We start from the raw sequence: 15,463 nt of genomic DNA, 5'->3' as shown, positions 1-15,463 counted from the left end.
TCAAAAATAGAACATAAAAACAAGTTTGTATATAGACACCTAACGCCGGTAAACATTTATTTGGCATTAAATAATTATGAATGTATACGTATTGTGTGTTTACTGAATATAAGGCAATTACAAAAGAGTTGCAAATATCTATTAGACGTACATACAAATCACTTAAAAACGGAACGTACAAATTAAATACATTTTGGGTACATAAACTAAGCATGATTTGCTAATGCTCAAAAAGCGATCTATTGTGCGAATGGAAACCGCAGAATGTTAATTAAATAATTAAATGCAAATGCATGACAAATGACTTCTGTAGATACGTATCGATCATTTCAGTGGGCATTCAAATGGAATGCAATCAGTTTCAGATTCAAAATCTATTGATACGCATAGAGAACTCATTTTCCACTTCTTAAATCGACTAGTGCATTTTATGGATATTTAATATATAAATTACATTATGCATTCAATAATAAATACGCCTACTGAACTTAGTGTTTTAATATTTAGATTTCGCAGTTTAGTAGAGAGAAAAAGGTAAGTTGCATTTCACGATATGTTTTAAAACTTGGATTTTGTAAAAATATATATCTTTAAGTTACAACAGGTATAATTCCACGTTTAACAATTTCTCTAGAGTGACACACATAGAACACGATTTAAAACTAATTTTTGTTTAAAATTTCGATAATTTAGATTTTTAGGCACTTCCAAATAAATGTAATTGAATCACAGGTACAATTACATTTTGTATTAATTTTGTTTTAATATTGTTTTCAAACTTTTAGTTTTTCTGATGGAGTTTAACATCAACTACAACAATCGTGATAAAACAACATAGACACAAATTCGTGGGATATCGTAATTGTTAAACAACTGGAAGACTTGTGTAATCAAAGAGGTTTAAGTTTTGTTAGACCTGATCCTTTAGCAGAAATGGTTGCTTTTCATTAATTGTATAATTATTTTAAGCATCAGAAGGAAAGCAAAGGTGAATGATTAAAATGCTTTTTGAGTATTTGTGCTAAGAAAGAAAGAATGGAAAGAATGGTCACAAATGATAGCCAATCAACATGCTTAAGTGCCTACAAGTGCTCTATTTTCTTCAATTGAATTAAGACTTTCAATAGAAGAATGTAATATAATACTTATAAAAAGCTGATCAGTTGTTGTAAAAGGACTAAAAAAGTCCTGAAACCGAATATCAAATGCCCATTCAGTTGATTCCCTTTGAGCTGTTTTCGGATTGTTTCTTATTTTGGAATCAACTTAATGTAAAACTTTTGCTTATTATTAAATGAGGTGACGGATAGTTAAACCTTATCCGTAATATTTTGTTGTCCTGAATCAATGTCACGTATAAATATAACTTCTACGTTAGAGTTTGCAGGGATTACAACAACTTGATTTCAGTTCCAGGAGTTCCGAATTATGCTTTCAATTACTATTTGAATACTCATTGTCATGAACTACCAGATCTTATGTTTTAAGATTATTATGAGTGGGAGAATCAGGTCATAGTTTAGTGAAATGGTATGTACAGTGTTCGATAAATTGCTTTTGTGCAATAGCTGCGCTTTGCTTCAATTCTAGCAATTGATTTCATAAACACTCGACGACACCTATTCACATGTACATATAGATTTGGAATCATAGTTTGCACTCTAAGCATATTAATGATCCATATTAATAATCCTCCTACGGGGAAGTGGCATTTGCAACCTTGATGTTGATCAGCAGGGACGATAGTTCCAGCTCCTCGCTGAACTTATTTCGCAGGATGACGCTGCGATAGCCCTGACGAATACAGGTCAGCGGATAGCACGCCTGGGCGATGAAGTGCGTCTCGGCGAACATATCCTCGTCCTGTACTTCGAAGCGAAGAATCGCGAATTGTGGGTTGCGCACGTTAAACTCGCAGGATTCATTCCACACCGGATTAAAACCATTTTCGTTGACTTTGGTGCGGTACTTAACGCCTGTATCATAGCTAGCGCCAACTATTTCGACCACGATCTGAGGATTGTTCGATTTGCCGCCCCGAAATAGATGACGTGCGGCTATCAGCCGTATGCTTACTTTCACTTCGCTTAGGCCATCGCACAGCGGATTGTTCGGATTGAAGCTATCTGACTTCATGAACGACGGCTTTAGGATATAGCCACATTGCCCATTGTTTCGGAACTTGGCCTGATTAAGCTGCATGGCCTTATCGCCTGTCTGATAGTTCAGTGCGATCATCTGTGATCCTATATTCCAGAATGGCATGGGGTTAAAGTTCGACGAGTCCAAGCGCTGACCCTTCGGGTACACTCTGCTAATCTGATTGCGATGGTAGGAGAGAAACAGTTGTGTGTTCTGCTGGAAAAACTGCTTTTCCGCCTTTGTTTCTGGGAAACTTGACATTTCCTGAAATATCCACGAGTGTTCGCGGAACGGCACACTGCGGAAGTAGATGATCAGGTCGGACATCTCCTTGGCCACACGGGCAGTGCGCTCCTTTTTCCTTCTCTCCGATGCCAGCTGACTGGCGATGAGGGCTGCCTCCTGGATTGCCTTTATCCACTCGTACGCCGTCTCCTGGTTGTCGAAGCCAATCACAAACGGATTCTGCATCGTTGGCGTTTGTATCTGCAGCTTGAAGATAATGCCCGGATCGTTGGACTCGAAGAGCGAGGCAACAGCTCCGAAAATCTCAATGGAGTCGGTGCGTCCATCTGTACCCTCTTCGTTCAACGAGTTGTAGTCCTCCGTGGTCGAATCGATAACCTAGATTTTGAAATATTCAATTATAATATTATTTAAAATAAAGATTCGCATCATACCTTAACGTAGTTTGCCGGCAGGTGCTTCTTTATCATGCCACCGTAATCCCCAATCCACCACATCGAGTTGTCCCTCTGGACATTCGTTATAATGGCGTGCTTGGGAAACGAGAGCTCATCTGGCTTGTTCGCCTTGTAGCTGTAGAGTGCCTTGCAGGTGACGTGCTCTTCTAAGTTGGAGCCCATGTAGTTGGAGGCACCGTTGTCGTCGTGGCTACCACTGTGATCGCCCTGGGCGGCCTCCGCTAGCGCCTGACGCAGCAGCTCCTGAGAGACCGGATGGCTGAGCTTAACATTGCGATAGAGTGGGTTTCGGGTATAGTAATTAATCAGCGAGACCAGAGACTCGAAATTCATCGTATCGATGCCGTACAAACGTCCCTCCTGCATAATGCGGCAGTGCTTGATCTTCCGATTGATTGTAAACGAAATGACGAAAGCGTTAATGCTCTGCACCGATGGCCGCACCAGAAACGAACCGATTTCCAGCCTAAACAGCCCCTGTTCGGCCTGCTCCTTTGTGGTGTTTGGGTGGAACCACTCCTGATCCTCGTGCTTTTTCGGCTGCGGAACAGGCTCCTTTAGTATAATCGAAAACTCTGAGCTACGCAGCATATTCTTGCGGTAGTAAACGATCAGTGAGTACAGTGAATCGAACACAAAATTCTCCACTAGATAGTATTTGATTGATCCATTTTCATGCTTTAACTTAATGCGGCAGTGATTCGGGCGATTTCGTCGCCAAAACGAGAGACTATAGTCACCCACAAACGTGGCCGATTCTCGAACTAAAAATGTTCCATCGCCAAAATGTTTATACTTCTTCAGCAAATCATCCGCCTCCTTCCTGCCACCTAAAAAGTAAATAGTTAGAGAAAGTAAATGATTAAATATTCAATCAATAAAGGCACCTTCCAGTTTTCCATGGAACCAATTCTCGCCGAAGTGCAGCTCATCGTTGGCCGAGGTATCCTTCTGCTTTTGCTGCATGTTGCTGTTTAAGGAACACGACGAAGAAAGCCCAAAGTCGTCATCCTCAGAGTTTCCATTGCGCGACTCGTTGATTTCAGAGGAGTAGATCAGCTCCTGATGGGTCAGAACGAACTGGTACAGATTCCAGGACTTATCGACCGGATCCTTGAAGTATAGCAATCCCTCCTTGAACACCTTGCGCACATTCTCGCCATCGTTCTCCCCACCGCCCGCTCCTCCCAGCGAAGATCTATGGCCCAGTGAACCCGTGCCAGAAATCCCATTGGTGATGTCGTCAAACTGCGGCAACTTCTTGTGCTTCAGGATTATCTTGCGACGCAACTGGTACGGCGATGGCAAATGCTGCTCGTTCCGATCACAAGGTTGCGTAAGAAGCATATCGCCGAAAACCTGTAATGTGGTATAGGAGGTAAAGGTCAATAGGCTTTAATAACTTAAAATATTGCTCCGATATATTTAAAGTTAGATTCAAAGGAATAAAACGCGTATTCTAAATATAGACATACATATACATATTAGCAACTGTCCCAATCTACAAAACCTATTTCAATTATGTATTGTGTTTGGCAAAGAAAAGCATTCACAAAGAAAGCTATAAAAGAATTCGTTATTACAGCGAATGAATCAAAATGCAATCATGCAGAGCTCCTGTTTGTATGGCATATATAAATTGTTGTTATTAATAGATTCGATTAGGTCAACTAACCTCGATCAAGGCCTGCGCCATATTCCGCTGCTGCTCCAGGGAGCAGTTCTGCTCTATGGACAGTATCACCGGATACTCTGAGCTGGTGAAGGCGTGGTCCTTTATTGTCTTGATGACGTCCATGAACTTGATCTTGGAGGTGATGGTGTGGCCGTGAAATATGTAGGGCAGGTTGTCGGGTCCATTCCAGCAGTCTAGCTCGATGCAGCGGCATCCCATGCGAAGGGCGCGGGCGTAGGCCTCGCAGGAGGATTCGCTAGAGAACTGATCCCCCGTCAGGTAGGTATTGTGCGACGATGCGATCCAGTAGGAGGACAACGGCAAGTTCATGTCCATGAACACTTGGTCGTATTTGCTGTTCCACAAGTCGTTCTGCTTCGAGAAGAGAAAGTCAACAAACTCGGAAATGGTGAGATACGGTTCCTGGACGTCCCGTTCCACATCCTGAACAAAGTCCCGAATGAAGGAGGCAATGGCTGCGTTACTGATCTCACTGGCGCTCACATCGCGTTGTTCCGTCTCCAGGAACTGCTTCAGCTCAGACGGTCGCACCACCTGTTGGTCCTCCGAATAAGTAAAGTTGGCCACTCCCGATCCCGACAAAACGCTGGCAAATCCGTTAGGCAGCAGCAACTTCTGATAGAACCGCGAGAAGTCGTCAAACTTGAGATCGTGCTTGCGCCGCACATCCTCGGTAAAGTGCTCCATGAACTTGCTGGTGGTCATCTTACAGCTAACTCCGGCCAAAAAGAGCTTAAAGTCCTTGATAGTCACCTGGGCTGGCGACTGTTCCGTGGCCTTGGCAGAATGCGAGTTCACATTCTCGATTTGATAGTACTCGCGACGCAGCCAGCGGTCAATTTGCAAGGGATAGGGTGCTCCGAGAGTGTCCTTAACCATGTAACGCAATCCCCGCACCCAGTTATCGGCTTCGATCTCCGACAGAGCCACCACAGAGAAGCTCTTCAGCTTGAAGTGATTGCCATGCAGAATGACAAAGCATTTGCTGGACTCGAAGCGCTGGCAGTCGTCGGCAAACAGGCGGAACTCCTTGGAGTGCTTGCCCACCCGTATCTCGCGAATCTCACGCAGCTGTATGGCACCCTCGTAGTCGGTGCGTGGCGTTTGGGTGGCCACCGTGGCCCAGAGCAGCTGTCGGGTCTCTCGGATGAGCATCAGGTGTCGACGATCTGGACGACGCTGTTTCCCATACAACTTGGTCACAATGGTGCCGCGCTCCAGCATCCCAATGGTCTGCTCCATCTCGCCCAGCAGCGGGGCACTCATCGCACTAAAGCAGCTCATCCTGTCCGATCCAAACGTGCAAACGTCCAAACGTCTTGATTCCTATTCGAATCCAGTTCCTTTCGAATTCCGCTGGCTGCCACAGGTTGTTCCACGCCTCGCCAACCGATCGCCAGACTAAATGCAATGCATGCAAACTATGGGTTCCAGCGCGTGGAACTATTCGCAGGTTAACTGCTCCCTCTCTTTGATTGTGATTTGATGCACAAATCACGGCCACTGGACTCAAAAACCCGAGTTTAACAATGCAATAACTAAAATGTACCCAAAAAATACCACAGAGGCAGATAAGATAAGCCAGCTGTTGAGGAAACCGCCAGTGTTGCCAGACTGCAGTGTAGTAAAAAATCTACCAAATCCACGCAAATGGGCTTTACACACTTCGGTGTATTTCGAAGTGTCAAAATACAATTTTTTAATTTGAAAAAATTTTTCTAAAAGTTGGTTTGCTTACAAACTTTAATATCTAAAGAGGGAAATTAAAAATACTAACCAGATTGAAGAAGCTAAAAGCAATTATAACTTACCTTTCGTGGATAAAGTTCTCGAAACCAAAACAAACATAAGTTTTCTTGTTATTGTATTTAAAATATGTTTACAAATTAATAAGCTTAGGCAATTGATTGCTTTACGTAGCTCCATATCGGATATATTCATTTTAGCTTTTTCAACTTCCCTAGATATAAGTGCGCAATATTTCAGTTTTAATTTCAGTAGTGAATTAGGTCTGTTCTTTTGAAAACCCCACATTTGGATAAGGAAGCTCTGCGTGGCCCTGGGAAAAACATTTGGATATTATTTGGACGAAATCATCTGAACCATCTGATAATAATATGTACATACATATATCTGCCCCTGCAAAACCATTTTGGCACACAGCAGTACCACTCGTAGTACTCGCACATACGCAAAACAACTCTTAAGAAATTTTCTCTGATTTGCCTTTACAAGCGTACATCTAGCTAAATTAAATTTATTTCAAACTATTTTTACAGTATTGTGTAAATTCTTAGGAAAAAAAACAAATACTTAGTGGCTACTATAGTATTGCTAATGTAATTCACACATTTTAAGTTTAGGAACTCGGTCGTGGTTCCAACCGAGTGTTGTGTCTATCAAATATAAAAGCTAAAGCTGTTCATTATTGGGATTTTTAACATAAAAGTTCTTCTTCATCTATTACGTATACCAAGCATTAATTAAAAATAAAGATAAAGACAAATGGTTCTGAAGAAAACATCATCATTCCATCTTAAGAACAAAAAAAAAAGGAATCTCATTTCTAAAAGTTTATTTTATAATAGTTTAGTTCTTAATAACAAAGCGCACAGGGAACTGGAATTTTCATAGTAATTTATTATGTAGGGGATGGATTACCGTCAAATTGTAGAAAATTAGGAATTAAAGGTTTAACCTAGACACACTTCTATGAATATAATCTCGGTGGCGAGTTATTCTCTATCAAAATCATGCTAAAAAATATATATGTTTATTTATATATATATATATATAATTACATGCATATACACGCATATCTCGCACTCATAACGTGGCGAGAGCGAAGTTAGGCGTACAGCTAGAGGCGTCCTGGTTAACTGACCATCGACGCATCCATGGTAATAGTTTCAGCTCCTCTCTTATCACGTTATAATCTAACCACTACTTGGCTTATACAGGCGATCTAAAGGAAAACATCCTTCCAACCGTTTTGGCCAACGGGTGGTGATCTCTATCCATGCATACCCATCTATCAAAGGCCGGAGGAACGTCTCCCTTTACATCTGCATAAACACTTTCTCATTATCATTCTCATTCTGTTTCTTTTTCTGTTTCTGTTTTTGTTTCTGATTTGTTTCTGTGCCTGGAACATTTGGGCGTTTTTAAGGCCGACGCAAAAACTAGTTTTTACATTACTTTGCAGTCCCGCTGAAATCTACTCTAATATTAGGGTTGTATGTTGTAATTTGCTCTCGATTCTCGTTAATTTCTACGTAGTCTCATCTAAATAATACTTCAAATAGTATGTACATGGCCAAGTCAACAACAATTGTTGCAATGTCCGATATCGTTTTGATTGTTCCTTCTCTCGAATCGCCGAACAACCGAAGACCAACATTCCGTATCTTATGATCGTGGCTATTATAGTTGATGTGTATCTATTTACAAATGAGGACAAACCCAATTATCTCCAAGGATCTTTTGATTCACGAATCGCAAACTAAACTGGTAAACTGGTAAATGAACTAAGTAAACATGTGTTGAATGAAATGGAATTTGGAGGATATAAATGTTGTGAGAGCGGCAAAAATAAATAGATCGAGATATCACCCGCCACTGAGTTAAGTATTTCACATTATCACGTTTCATTGAGTTTGTTTCGTGTGGGAAACATATAAACTCGAACGCATTAATTATAGTTTCATTATGGTGAATCTAACTTTAATAAATGGGAAATATGTACCAATATTTATAAATGTAGTGGTAACCTTCATAGTTGCTGAGAACGAATGACATCATGATGAATTTCTTCAATTTATAAAATAATTCTTCTTATTACTTTAGGAGAAACTTAGCACTGAAGCACAAATAAGGTTTGCAGACAGATGAGTGTCATTTTAATCTAACCATACTTAATCGTATTCATCTTAATCATCTTAACATAGAACTTATAAAAGGTTTCTTTGTGATTTATCTTCATAATTCATGGAAATTTGATTACTTATGTTAAAAAAAAAAATTATATATTATTTATATATATGCATTTACATATATATAATAGGTGCTTTCTTTAGAGATTCCACTTCCCGATAACCATCAAATTGTCACAGAAAAATGAAACAAAACAATTTGTGCTTTGGTTTGCCAATCACAGAAATCTTCTGCAGACATTTTGCCCACGCCTGGCATGGAAATCGCTTGAAAAATCCTTAAATTTCACAGAATCTCACGAGATTTCGAAATACACTAGGAACAATGGTCTCCTCTTCGGTCAACTATGAAAACCTTCTCTGAAAGTTCGAGAGATTTCTGTGATAGTTGGATTTTTAGTTGGACATTGGTTCTATATTTCTAATATTTCTGAAAGAGACTTACACCGCTCATTCGGGGGTGCTACAAATGGAAAAAAAAAGGAAAGAGATTCACAAGAGCTCTATGCACATTCTTGATGCTTAAAAATTAAACAAAACAAAAAAAAAAGGAACCTTTCCACCATGATTGTTAGCCTGTCTTTAATCAAAACACGATTGATAATAGCTTTGCCAGATGATCCTGAACAAATTGTGACAGTGTTCTGTCACCGGAAAGCGAAACCTCTAAAAGGGCACACCCTTATATATATAAATATATATTCAACACACATTGGCCAACCTGATAATAGATCGACCAACGTTATCATGTTTGTTCCTCCATCGCGACAACGATCGTGTGTATAAATAGTGAAGAGTATTTACTGCTAAACCTATTGGTTCTCGTCATCATCTCCATCGCCGTCGTCATCGTCGTGCTGCTCTTCCAGCTGCTGGTGTTGCTGCTGGGCAGCGGCGGCAAGTAACGCAGCTTTCTGTGCCTGCGCCTGCATCGACGCCTGCATCGACGGTGCGGACATGGCGATTTTCCCGCTTGTCTTGTACTCGGTCATCTCCTGTTAAAGGCAAAAATTCACATGTTAATCGGATATCGAAGTGGTTATGCATATCAAAAAACCTACGCGTTCATATCGAGCCTTGTCCCGCTCGGCCATCGACTCGTACTTCTGTTTGACCTCGGGATCCACATCGGACCACTTTCGTCCCAGCTCTTTGGCAATGTCGCCCACTCCGAACTCGGGATTAAGTGCCTTCACCTTATTTCTCTCGTCATTGCAGAACCAGAAGAACGCAGACCTAAGCGAAAAAAAAGGTGATGGAATAAGGCGGAGTAAATCATTATTGATCTGATTCGCTTCATTATCTTGCAGTCACAATTGTGTATACAATATAGCATAATATGATAATTGACTTTGCTACGAACTCACAATGAACGTTTTGGAGCATTGGGGTCCTTGATTTGTTTCCTCTTCTTGCCACGTCCCACGACCGCTCCCTTGGGCGGCACATAGTTCTGCATTTCCGCCTCGTATCGCTGCTTGTCCTTCTCGGCCATTTCGTGGAAGCGCTTCTTCTCCTTGTCCACCATTGTCTAGACGGATGGGATAGATGGCAAACCACTTTAAAACAAGGAGTCCTTAGGGCAATTGATATTCTCATTACTTACCTTCCACCTTTCGGCACACTTCCGTGAGAATTCGGCGAATATCACCGTCTCATCGGGATGCTTCTTTTTGTGCTCCTCTCTGCAAGTTTGTACAAAGTATGCGTAGGCGGTCATTCGGCCTCTGGGCTTGGCATCGGCCTTGCCTCCTCTGATCATGGGGCTCTGTGGATTGGAGGAACGGAAATGGGAACGAGGTTAGCTGGCTGAAGGGAATGAAAATGGCTTATTCTCATATTCAAACTTACCGCCGAATTGATGACATTTTGTTGCTGCTGCTGCTGTTGCATCTGTTGTTGCTGCTGGTGCTGTTGCTGCTGCTGTTGTTGTTGCTGCTGCTGTTGCTGCTGCTGGTGCTGCAGTTGCGCCGCTGTATTGGCATCGACCTGGCCCTGATTGGCGGCCGAATACCACCACTGGGAGCCGGGTACGGCTGCTGCAGCGGCTGCCTGTGCCATATTTAGACGATAGTCATAGCCCGTGGTGCCGGCTGCGTTCGATGTGGCCACCACCTGGGCCATCGTCGTGGCCGGATTCGGAAAACTGCTGGCCATTTTGTATGTGAACAGCTGTTGGGTGCCCACGCCGGCTGTGGTATTGGAGCTGTTCTGGTGCGCCTGCTGTTGATTCTGCTGCACCACCACCTGGTGTTGTTGCAACTGTTGCTGTTGTACTTGTTGTTGTTGCTGAGCAGCCAATTGCTGCTGATAGTGTTGAATTGTTTGCTGATCAATAGTTGGTTGATGATGTTTATTAGCATTATTAGTGCGATGCCAGTCGATTGGGCTACAACAATACACTACAATCATTTGGCTTGATTCTCGATGTCTGGCATCGCACTAACCACTAAGATAGTCCTTAATACTAGCGATAGTGAAAACTGTGCTTTTTTTTTTTTGTGAGTTCTGCGGTTTAATGAGCGCCAAGAATTGAAGGTGCAGAAAATTGGATATTTCTTAACAATCGTATCTCTACATTTAGAATATTTTGCTGATTTGTTAAAATATTTAACAGTTCTTTAACTTTATCAAAGTTTAGCTAGTTTTCTTTACTAATTTTTAATAATTATTAAGTCTGAAGAGTCTTAGTCTTACTTAAAGCCAAAACTCTAAATAGCAATCATCAAAAGATATAAAAAGTATCTGTCGGAATTGGGGCGTTATCCTTTTCATTTACTTTCCATGTAAATAAACGTGTAGATACTCGTTATCTACAGATACCGATAAATTGATGTCAATACCAGAATATAATACCAAATCCTGACCAAAAGATAGTCTCTTATTTCCCATTGAAAGCGTAATTTCAATGTCAATAATCTAGCTTGTTATGTTTACAAATTAATAGTAATTATCGCACCAGCTGTTGAGCCCATAGATAGAAAGCTTTTACATGAATCGGGCAAGGCAATGGAACTATTGTTGGGGGAAGAAGAAGCAGAGCGAGTAGCACCGGTTCCGTTTTGTGAATCGGATTTGATTGTCTTTATTTCGATTCCGATTCCAGGGCTTAAAGTGCAAAACCAGGGCGTCAGAGTTACAAAACATGAATGAACTCATTATTCTTTTTGCCGAAAAAAGCCCCTTTCTGCTTGCCGATTGTGCAAAAAAGCATAATACACTTTCCTACCACTGCCAAAAAATAATAAATGTATTTTAGAGAGCCATTTTACGTAGATACATATGTGAATACAGAGATATACATGTGCGCATAAATATTTGCATAGACAAGTATTTGCACATACATACATACATTTGTATTTTATGCACACATGGGTAAAAATATAGCCAATTTCGGATTACGCAAGCTGCGATTTGGGCCGTTTCACGTACAGGTTTTTATATGTGTATGTATTTTTATTTTATGTACATCATATTCTCCTTATTTTTTGCATATTATATGTACCTATGCATGCAAACAAACGTGCGTACATCGCATTAAGGCAGCATATTTAAAAAAAAAAAAGAAATGCAATGCGGTTTACCGTTTACATGCACGCATTCACGATTCTTGGTATAAATATATTTGTGTATTTATACAAACTAATAAGAAAAATGGCGGACTTGGATGCGCACGCAAAATACAATTTTGATTGTACAGCGTCGTTTTTTTGTTTGTATGCATACTTGCACATACAAAGGCGTACTCTTGTAGCATTTAGTTACATGCCTATTTATTTAATAACTAAAAACAAAAGCGAGACGCAATGGATGTACATACGCTTGCATGTACATACGTACGTATGTAAGTATGTATGCAGCATATATATTCACAAAAAGTTTCCACTGTGGCTGAGTAAAGGCAAAAAGGTTCGGAAATATCCAAATAAATAATTAATAAATAAGCGTCTGGCTTTTTATTAATTATACATTGTCGTTTGGCGGGAAAATGATTAAAACGCGGCAACCTATACAAAAAACGCGGCCATGATTGTATGTGTGTTGTGCCATGAGTGTATATAAATGTGTGCATGTGTGTTTTAAATAAAACGCCGTATACCTGCACACAAGCTTACCTGTATTTGATGAAAGTGTTCCATAACTGTGAGATTTCGGATCTAGTCCGAATGTTTTAATCGTGGATTGGCCTTATAATGGGTTTTCCGTAATATATCCTTCACTTTTAGTCCTAAATGGTTAAAGCATATATATTTACTTTTAGCACAAATACGTATGTATGTAATACGCACACCAACGCAAATTGGAGTCGAGTCTTAAGCCAGATTTTTTTTCTGTTTCCTTTTTTTTTAATACTGTTCTACGCAGTTTGTTGTACGTCGTATTGTATTGATTATTGCACGTATGTATGTACGGATACGAATGCGAATGTATGTACGATGCACGTTTGCAGGAAAAAAGGAACACAGCACAAGCCAAAACTTTGAAAAACTAAAAAATTCACAATGCACGTTTTTTTTTGTACTTCTTTTGTATTTGCGTCTAGGCCTTTTTGGCTTTTTTGTTGTTTGATTTTATTTGTTTTTTAGTTGGCAAAACGCGGAACGCGGGCGGCTTTGCGGATTTGTTTTGTCGTTTGTTTTTAGCTTGTAAAAAATAAACAAACAGCGCTGCATACGCTGACTTTATTGTATCGTATCGTATCGCTTGTGTTTTGTTGGTGTGGTATGGTATATATGCTATACAGTACACAGTACACAGCACACAGTATGGTATCGTATCAATGCGAATGCGGAAAATACAATATATGATGTTCGTTCGCGCGCCGCTCGTACCAACAACGAATGAATTGAATTGCCGTCTCTGCCTTACCTTCTTACTGTGCTTCCAAATCCAAACGGGCGGATAAATGTGTATGCGTTGCGTTGCGTTGGACTGTGTGCGCAATTCTGTGCTTGTGTGCGGGAGAGTGAGAGCACAAAGAGAGCCAATACATACATACATACATATGTACATACACGTGGTGGAGGGAAAAGGCCTTATAAAACATTTTGGCCTGTTACTTTCGTACATACATACGAACACGGGTATGTACATAAACGCTTGCGTGCCAAACATACAAACTATGGAGCGTGTGGAGTGTGGGAAAAATACAGAACTGTATGTATGCATATGTACATTATACAGTTCTTAGGGCCAAAATTTATTTTAAACATACATATCTTATTTTTAACTGCCAGCTACATTCGTTAATGCGACGTATGCATGTACGCCTGGCTGTACGAATTCTACAAAACCGATATGCATCAATGCAAACACATTGATACATAACCAAGCATATACAACTGTGTTCATGCTAATAGCAGTGCAGATGACCGCTACTTTCTAAATTGATTGTTTCATATAAATATTCCATCATAAAAATGCTTCTTTTTTTAAATGATAAGTTCATATGATCGACTGAAATGAGATGTTCTCCTAAAAACAATTAAGTACAGTAGAAACTGAAAGATTAAAATATAATATGTAGTATAACTGCATTGCGCCTTTTGCGACATAGAAGACAAAGCAAAGTATTAATTAACAAAAGGGAATACGAAAAAACCGTTTGATGCTCTCGCACTACTATTCCCACGAACGCAGCTGTATGTACATACGTGTGGAACACACAAACATATGTACATCGCAGCGAACCGCTACATACACATTTTCATTTTGTGTGACTGTACTTCGCTCTCTCTTTTGCTCTCGTGAGTTTAGTTTTACAGAGAGAGCCAATAATGCATATGTATGTGTATGTACAAATGTAATGTATGAGGTCACAAAAACCCAAAAAACAAAATTCTCAATTATATTGGCCATTTAAATATTTTCTTTTTTTTTAATTTGATTTTTATTATACGTATACGCAAACTTCAGAAATGTATTTAGTTTTAGTAAAAGATTTGCTTAAAACGATTACTTCTATATTTTTTTAATTTATATTTTTATTGACTCCCACGAAAGGCTCCTTTAAAATACCATCCATTTTCTGGCTTCCTTAAATCGAAACAATTTTTTTAAATATGGCTATATGGCTATGTAATGACAAATATAATCCTTTTTAAGATATCTCATTTTAAAAATGCAAAGTAGGAAATCTCTCTGGTAATTTAAAAATAACGTTTTTGTATTGCTGGTTTCATTTTCATTTAATCGCCGTGCGAAAACTATCGGCTAAATAGTGTGAACGCACGCACATCATATGCGTCGGTGTCATCTCCAAATGAATAATAGAATTTGACTTGTTTGATGCCGTTTTCCTAATATTGCCCGGAACTAAACGCGATATGTCGAACAAAATTCAAGTCTCGCTTCCGGAGGAGGAACTGGATTGGATACAATTACGCCAGGATCTTGGACCCGTTGCCGAGGTGGAAACGACTAAAGAGAAGCTGCAGCGCAAGATCAAGGAGAATCCGCTGGTTCCGTTGGGTGAGTGTGTTTGCCGGGTTATGTAAACAAAACAATGTACATATCAATTTATTGCTGCAATTGTTTATTATTTTTGCATACAGGATGTTTGGCTACGACGGCGGCGCTCACAGCTGGCTTATACAACTTTCGCACTGGCAATCGGAAGATGTCGCAGCTGATGATGCGAACTCGTATTGCTGCTCAGGGATTTACCGTTATGGCCCTAGTTGTCGGCGTTGTCATGACATACACTGATAAAAAATAACTTTAACGATATTATTATGATCCTAAATATATAGGCTGAATTTTCATTCAGTTGTATTCTGTTTTTTTTTTGAGTCCCATGTTACAAAAAGCTACCACCTACGACAGCAAACTTATATAAATGTTTAAATATACGTTAACTTGTATATAGATAGTATCTAAAAGATACCTATAGATAATAATTTTATAATGTCTCAATTTGTTGTACTGAAATGTGGGAAACCAAAAATCTTAAGGGGCTACAATTTATGTGATAGTTTCAGCTGTGATGA

The 15,463-nt window shown here is 40.0% G+C and overlaps 3 protein-coding genes across 8 annotated transcripts; 1 reads left to right on the top strand and 2 right to left on the bottom strand.

Moving 5' to 3' along the window:
- Positions 1–24: 24 nt before the first annotated feature.
- Positions 25–6,127, bottom strand: LOC120455248 (1-phosphatidylinositol 4,5-bisphosphate phosphodiesterase gamma-1). Its single transcript, XM_039641244.2, has 4 exons — positions 4,522–6,127; positions 3,734–4,205; positions 2,823–3,676; positions 25–2,766 (listed from the first exon to the last, which is right to left on the bottom strand). The coding sequence occupies exons 1-4, from the start codon at positions 5,824–5,826 to the stop codon at positions 1,696–1,698; spliced, it is 3,702 nt and encodes a 1,233-aa protein (XP_039497178.1). The 5' UTR covers positions 5,827–6,127; the 3' UTR covers positions 25–1,695.
- A 656-nt stretch (positions 6,128–6,783) lies between these two features.
- Positions 6,784–13,362, bottom strand: LOC120455375 (high mobility group protein DSP1). Of its 6 annotated transcripts, none has more exons than XM_039641494.1 (7): positions 13,344–13,362; positions 12,590–12,702; positions 10,326–10,802; positions 10,081–10,242; positions 9,842–10,005; positions 9,536–9,710; positions 6,784–9,469 (listed from the first exon to the last, which is right to left on the bottom strand). In XM_039641494.1, exons 2-7 carry the CDS (start codon positions 12,611–12,613, stop codon positions 9,287–9,289), a joined length of 1,185 nt encoding a protein of 394 aa, XP_039497428.1. In that variant the 5' UTR covers positions 12,614–12,702; positions 13,344–13,362; the 3' UTR covers positions 6,784–9,286. The 6 variants fall into 6 exon arrangements, with proteins under 6 accessions (XP_039497428.1, XP_039497430.1, XP_039497432.1 ...); XM_039641496.1 differs by having other exon boundaries at positions 10,326–10,781; XM_039641498.2 differs by having other exon boundaries at positions 10,326–10,778; positions 13,344–13,361.
- Positions 13,363–14,714: 1,352 nt separating this feature from the next.
- LOC120455376 (HIG1 domain family member 2A, mitochondrial) lies at positions 14,715–15,242 on the top strand. The gene is made up of 2 exons (XM_039641500.2): positions 14,715–14,945; positions 15,029–15,242. The coding sequence occupies exons 1-2, from the start codon at positions 14,801–14,803 to the stop codon at positions 15,190–15,192; spliced, it is 309 nt and encodes a 102-aa protein (XP_039497434.1). The 5' UTR covers positions 14,715–14,800; the 3' UTR covers positions 15,193–15,242.
- Positions 15,243–15,463: the final 221 nt, after the last annotated feature.

This window comes from Drosophila santomea, chromosome X (genome assembly GCF_016746245.2).
Source record: "Drosophila santomea strain STO CAGO 1482 chromosome X, Prin_Dsan_1.1, whole genome shotgun sequence".
In the NCBI taxonomy this organism is placed as follows: Eukaryota; Metazoa; Arthropoda; class Insecta; order Diptera; family Drosophilidae; genus Drosophila; species Drosophila santomea.
The sequence above is the reverse complement of the archived record's forward strand: the minus strand, read 5'-3'. Positions and strand labels throughout refer to the sequence as shown.

Coding starts and splice junctions, on each gene's coding strand:
- LOC120455248 (XM_039641244.2), bottom strand. CDS start 5,826: ATGAGCTGCTTTAGTGCGATGAGTGCCCCGCTGCTGGGCGAGATGGAG. Junction 4,206..4,521: donor TGGCGCAGGCCTTGATCGAG/GTTAGTTGACCT, acceptor ACCACATTACAG/GTTTTCGGCGATATGCTTCT. Junction 2,767..2,822: donor TGCCGGCAAACTACGTTAAG/GTATGATGCGAA, acceptor TTCAAAATCTAG/GTTATCGATTCGACCACGGA.
- LOC120455375 (XM_039641494.1), bottom strand. CDS start 12,613: ATGGAACACTTTCATCAAATACAG. Junction 10,243..10,325: donor AAAATGTCATCAATTCGGCG/GTAAGTTTGAAT, acceptor TCCAATCCACAG/AGCCCCATGATCAGAGGAGG. Junction 9,711..9,841: donor AATGCTCCAAAACGTTCATT/GTGAGTTCGTAG, acceptor TTTTTCGCTTAG/GTCTGCGTTCTTCTGGTTCT.
- LOC120455376 (XM_039641500.2), top strand. CDS start 14,801: ATGTCGAACAAAATTCAAGTCTCGCTTCCGGAGGAGGAACTGGATTGG. Junction 14,946..15,028: donor GAATCCGCTGGTTCCGTTGG/GTGAGTGTGTTT, acceptor TTTTGCATACAG/GATGTTTGGCTACGACGGCG.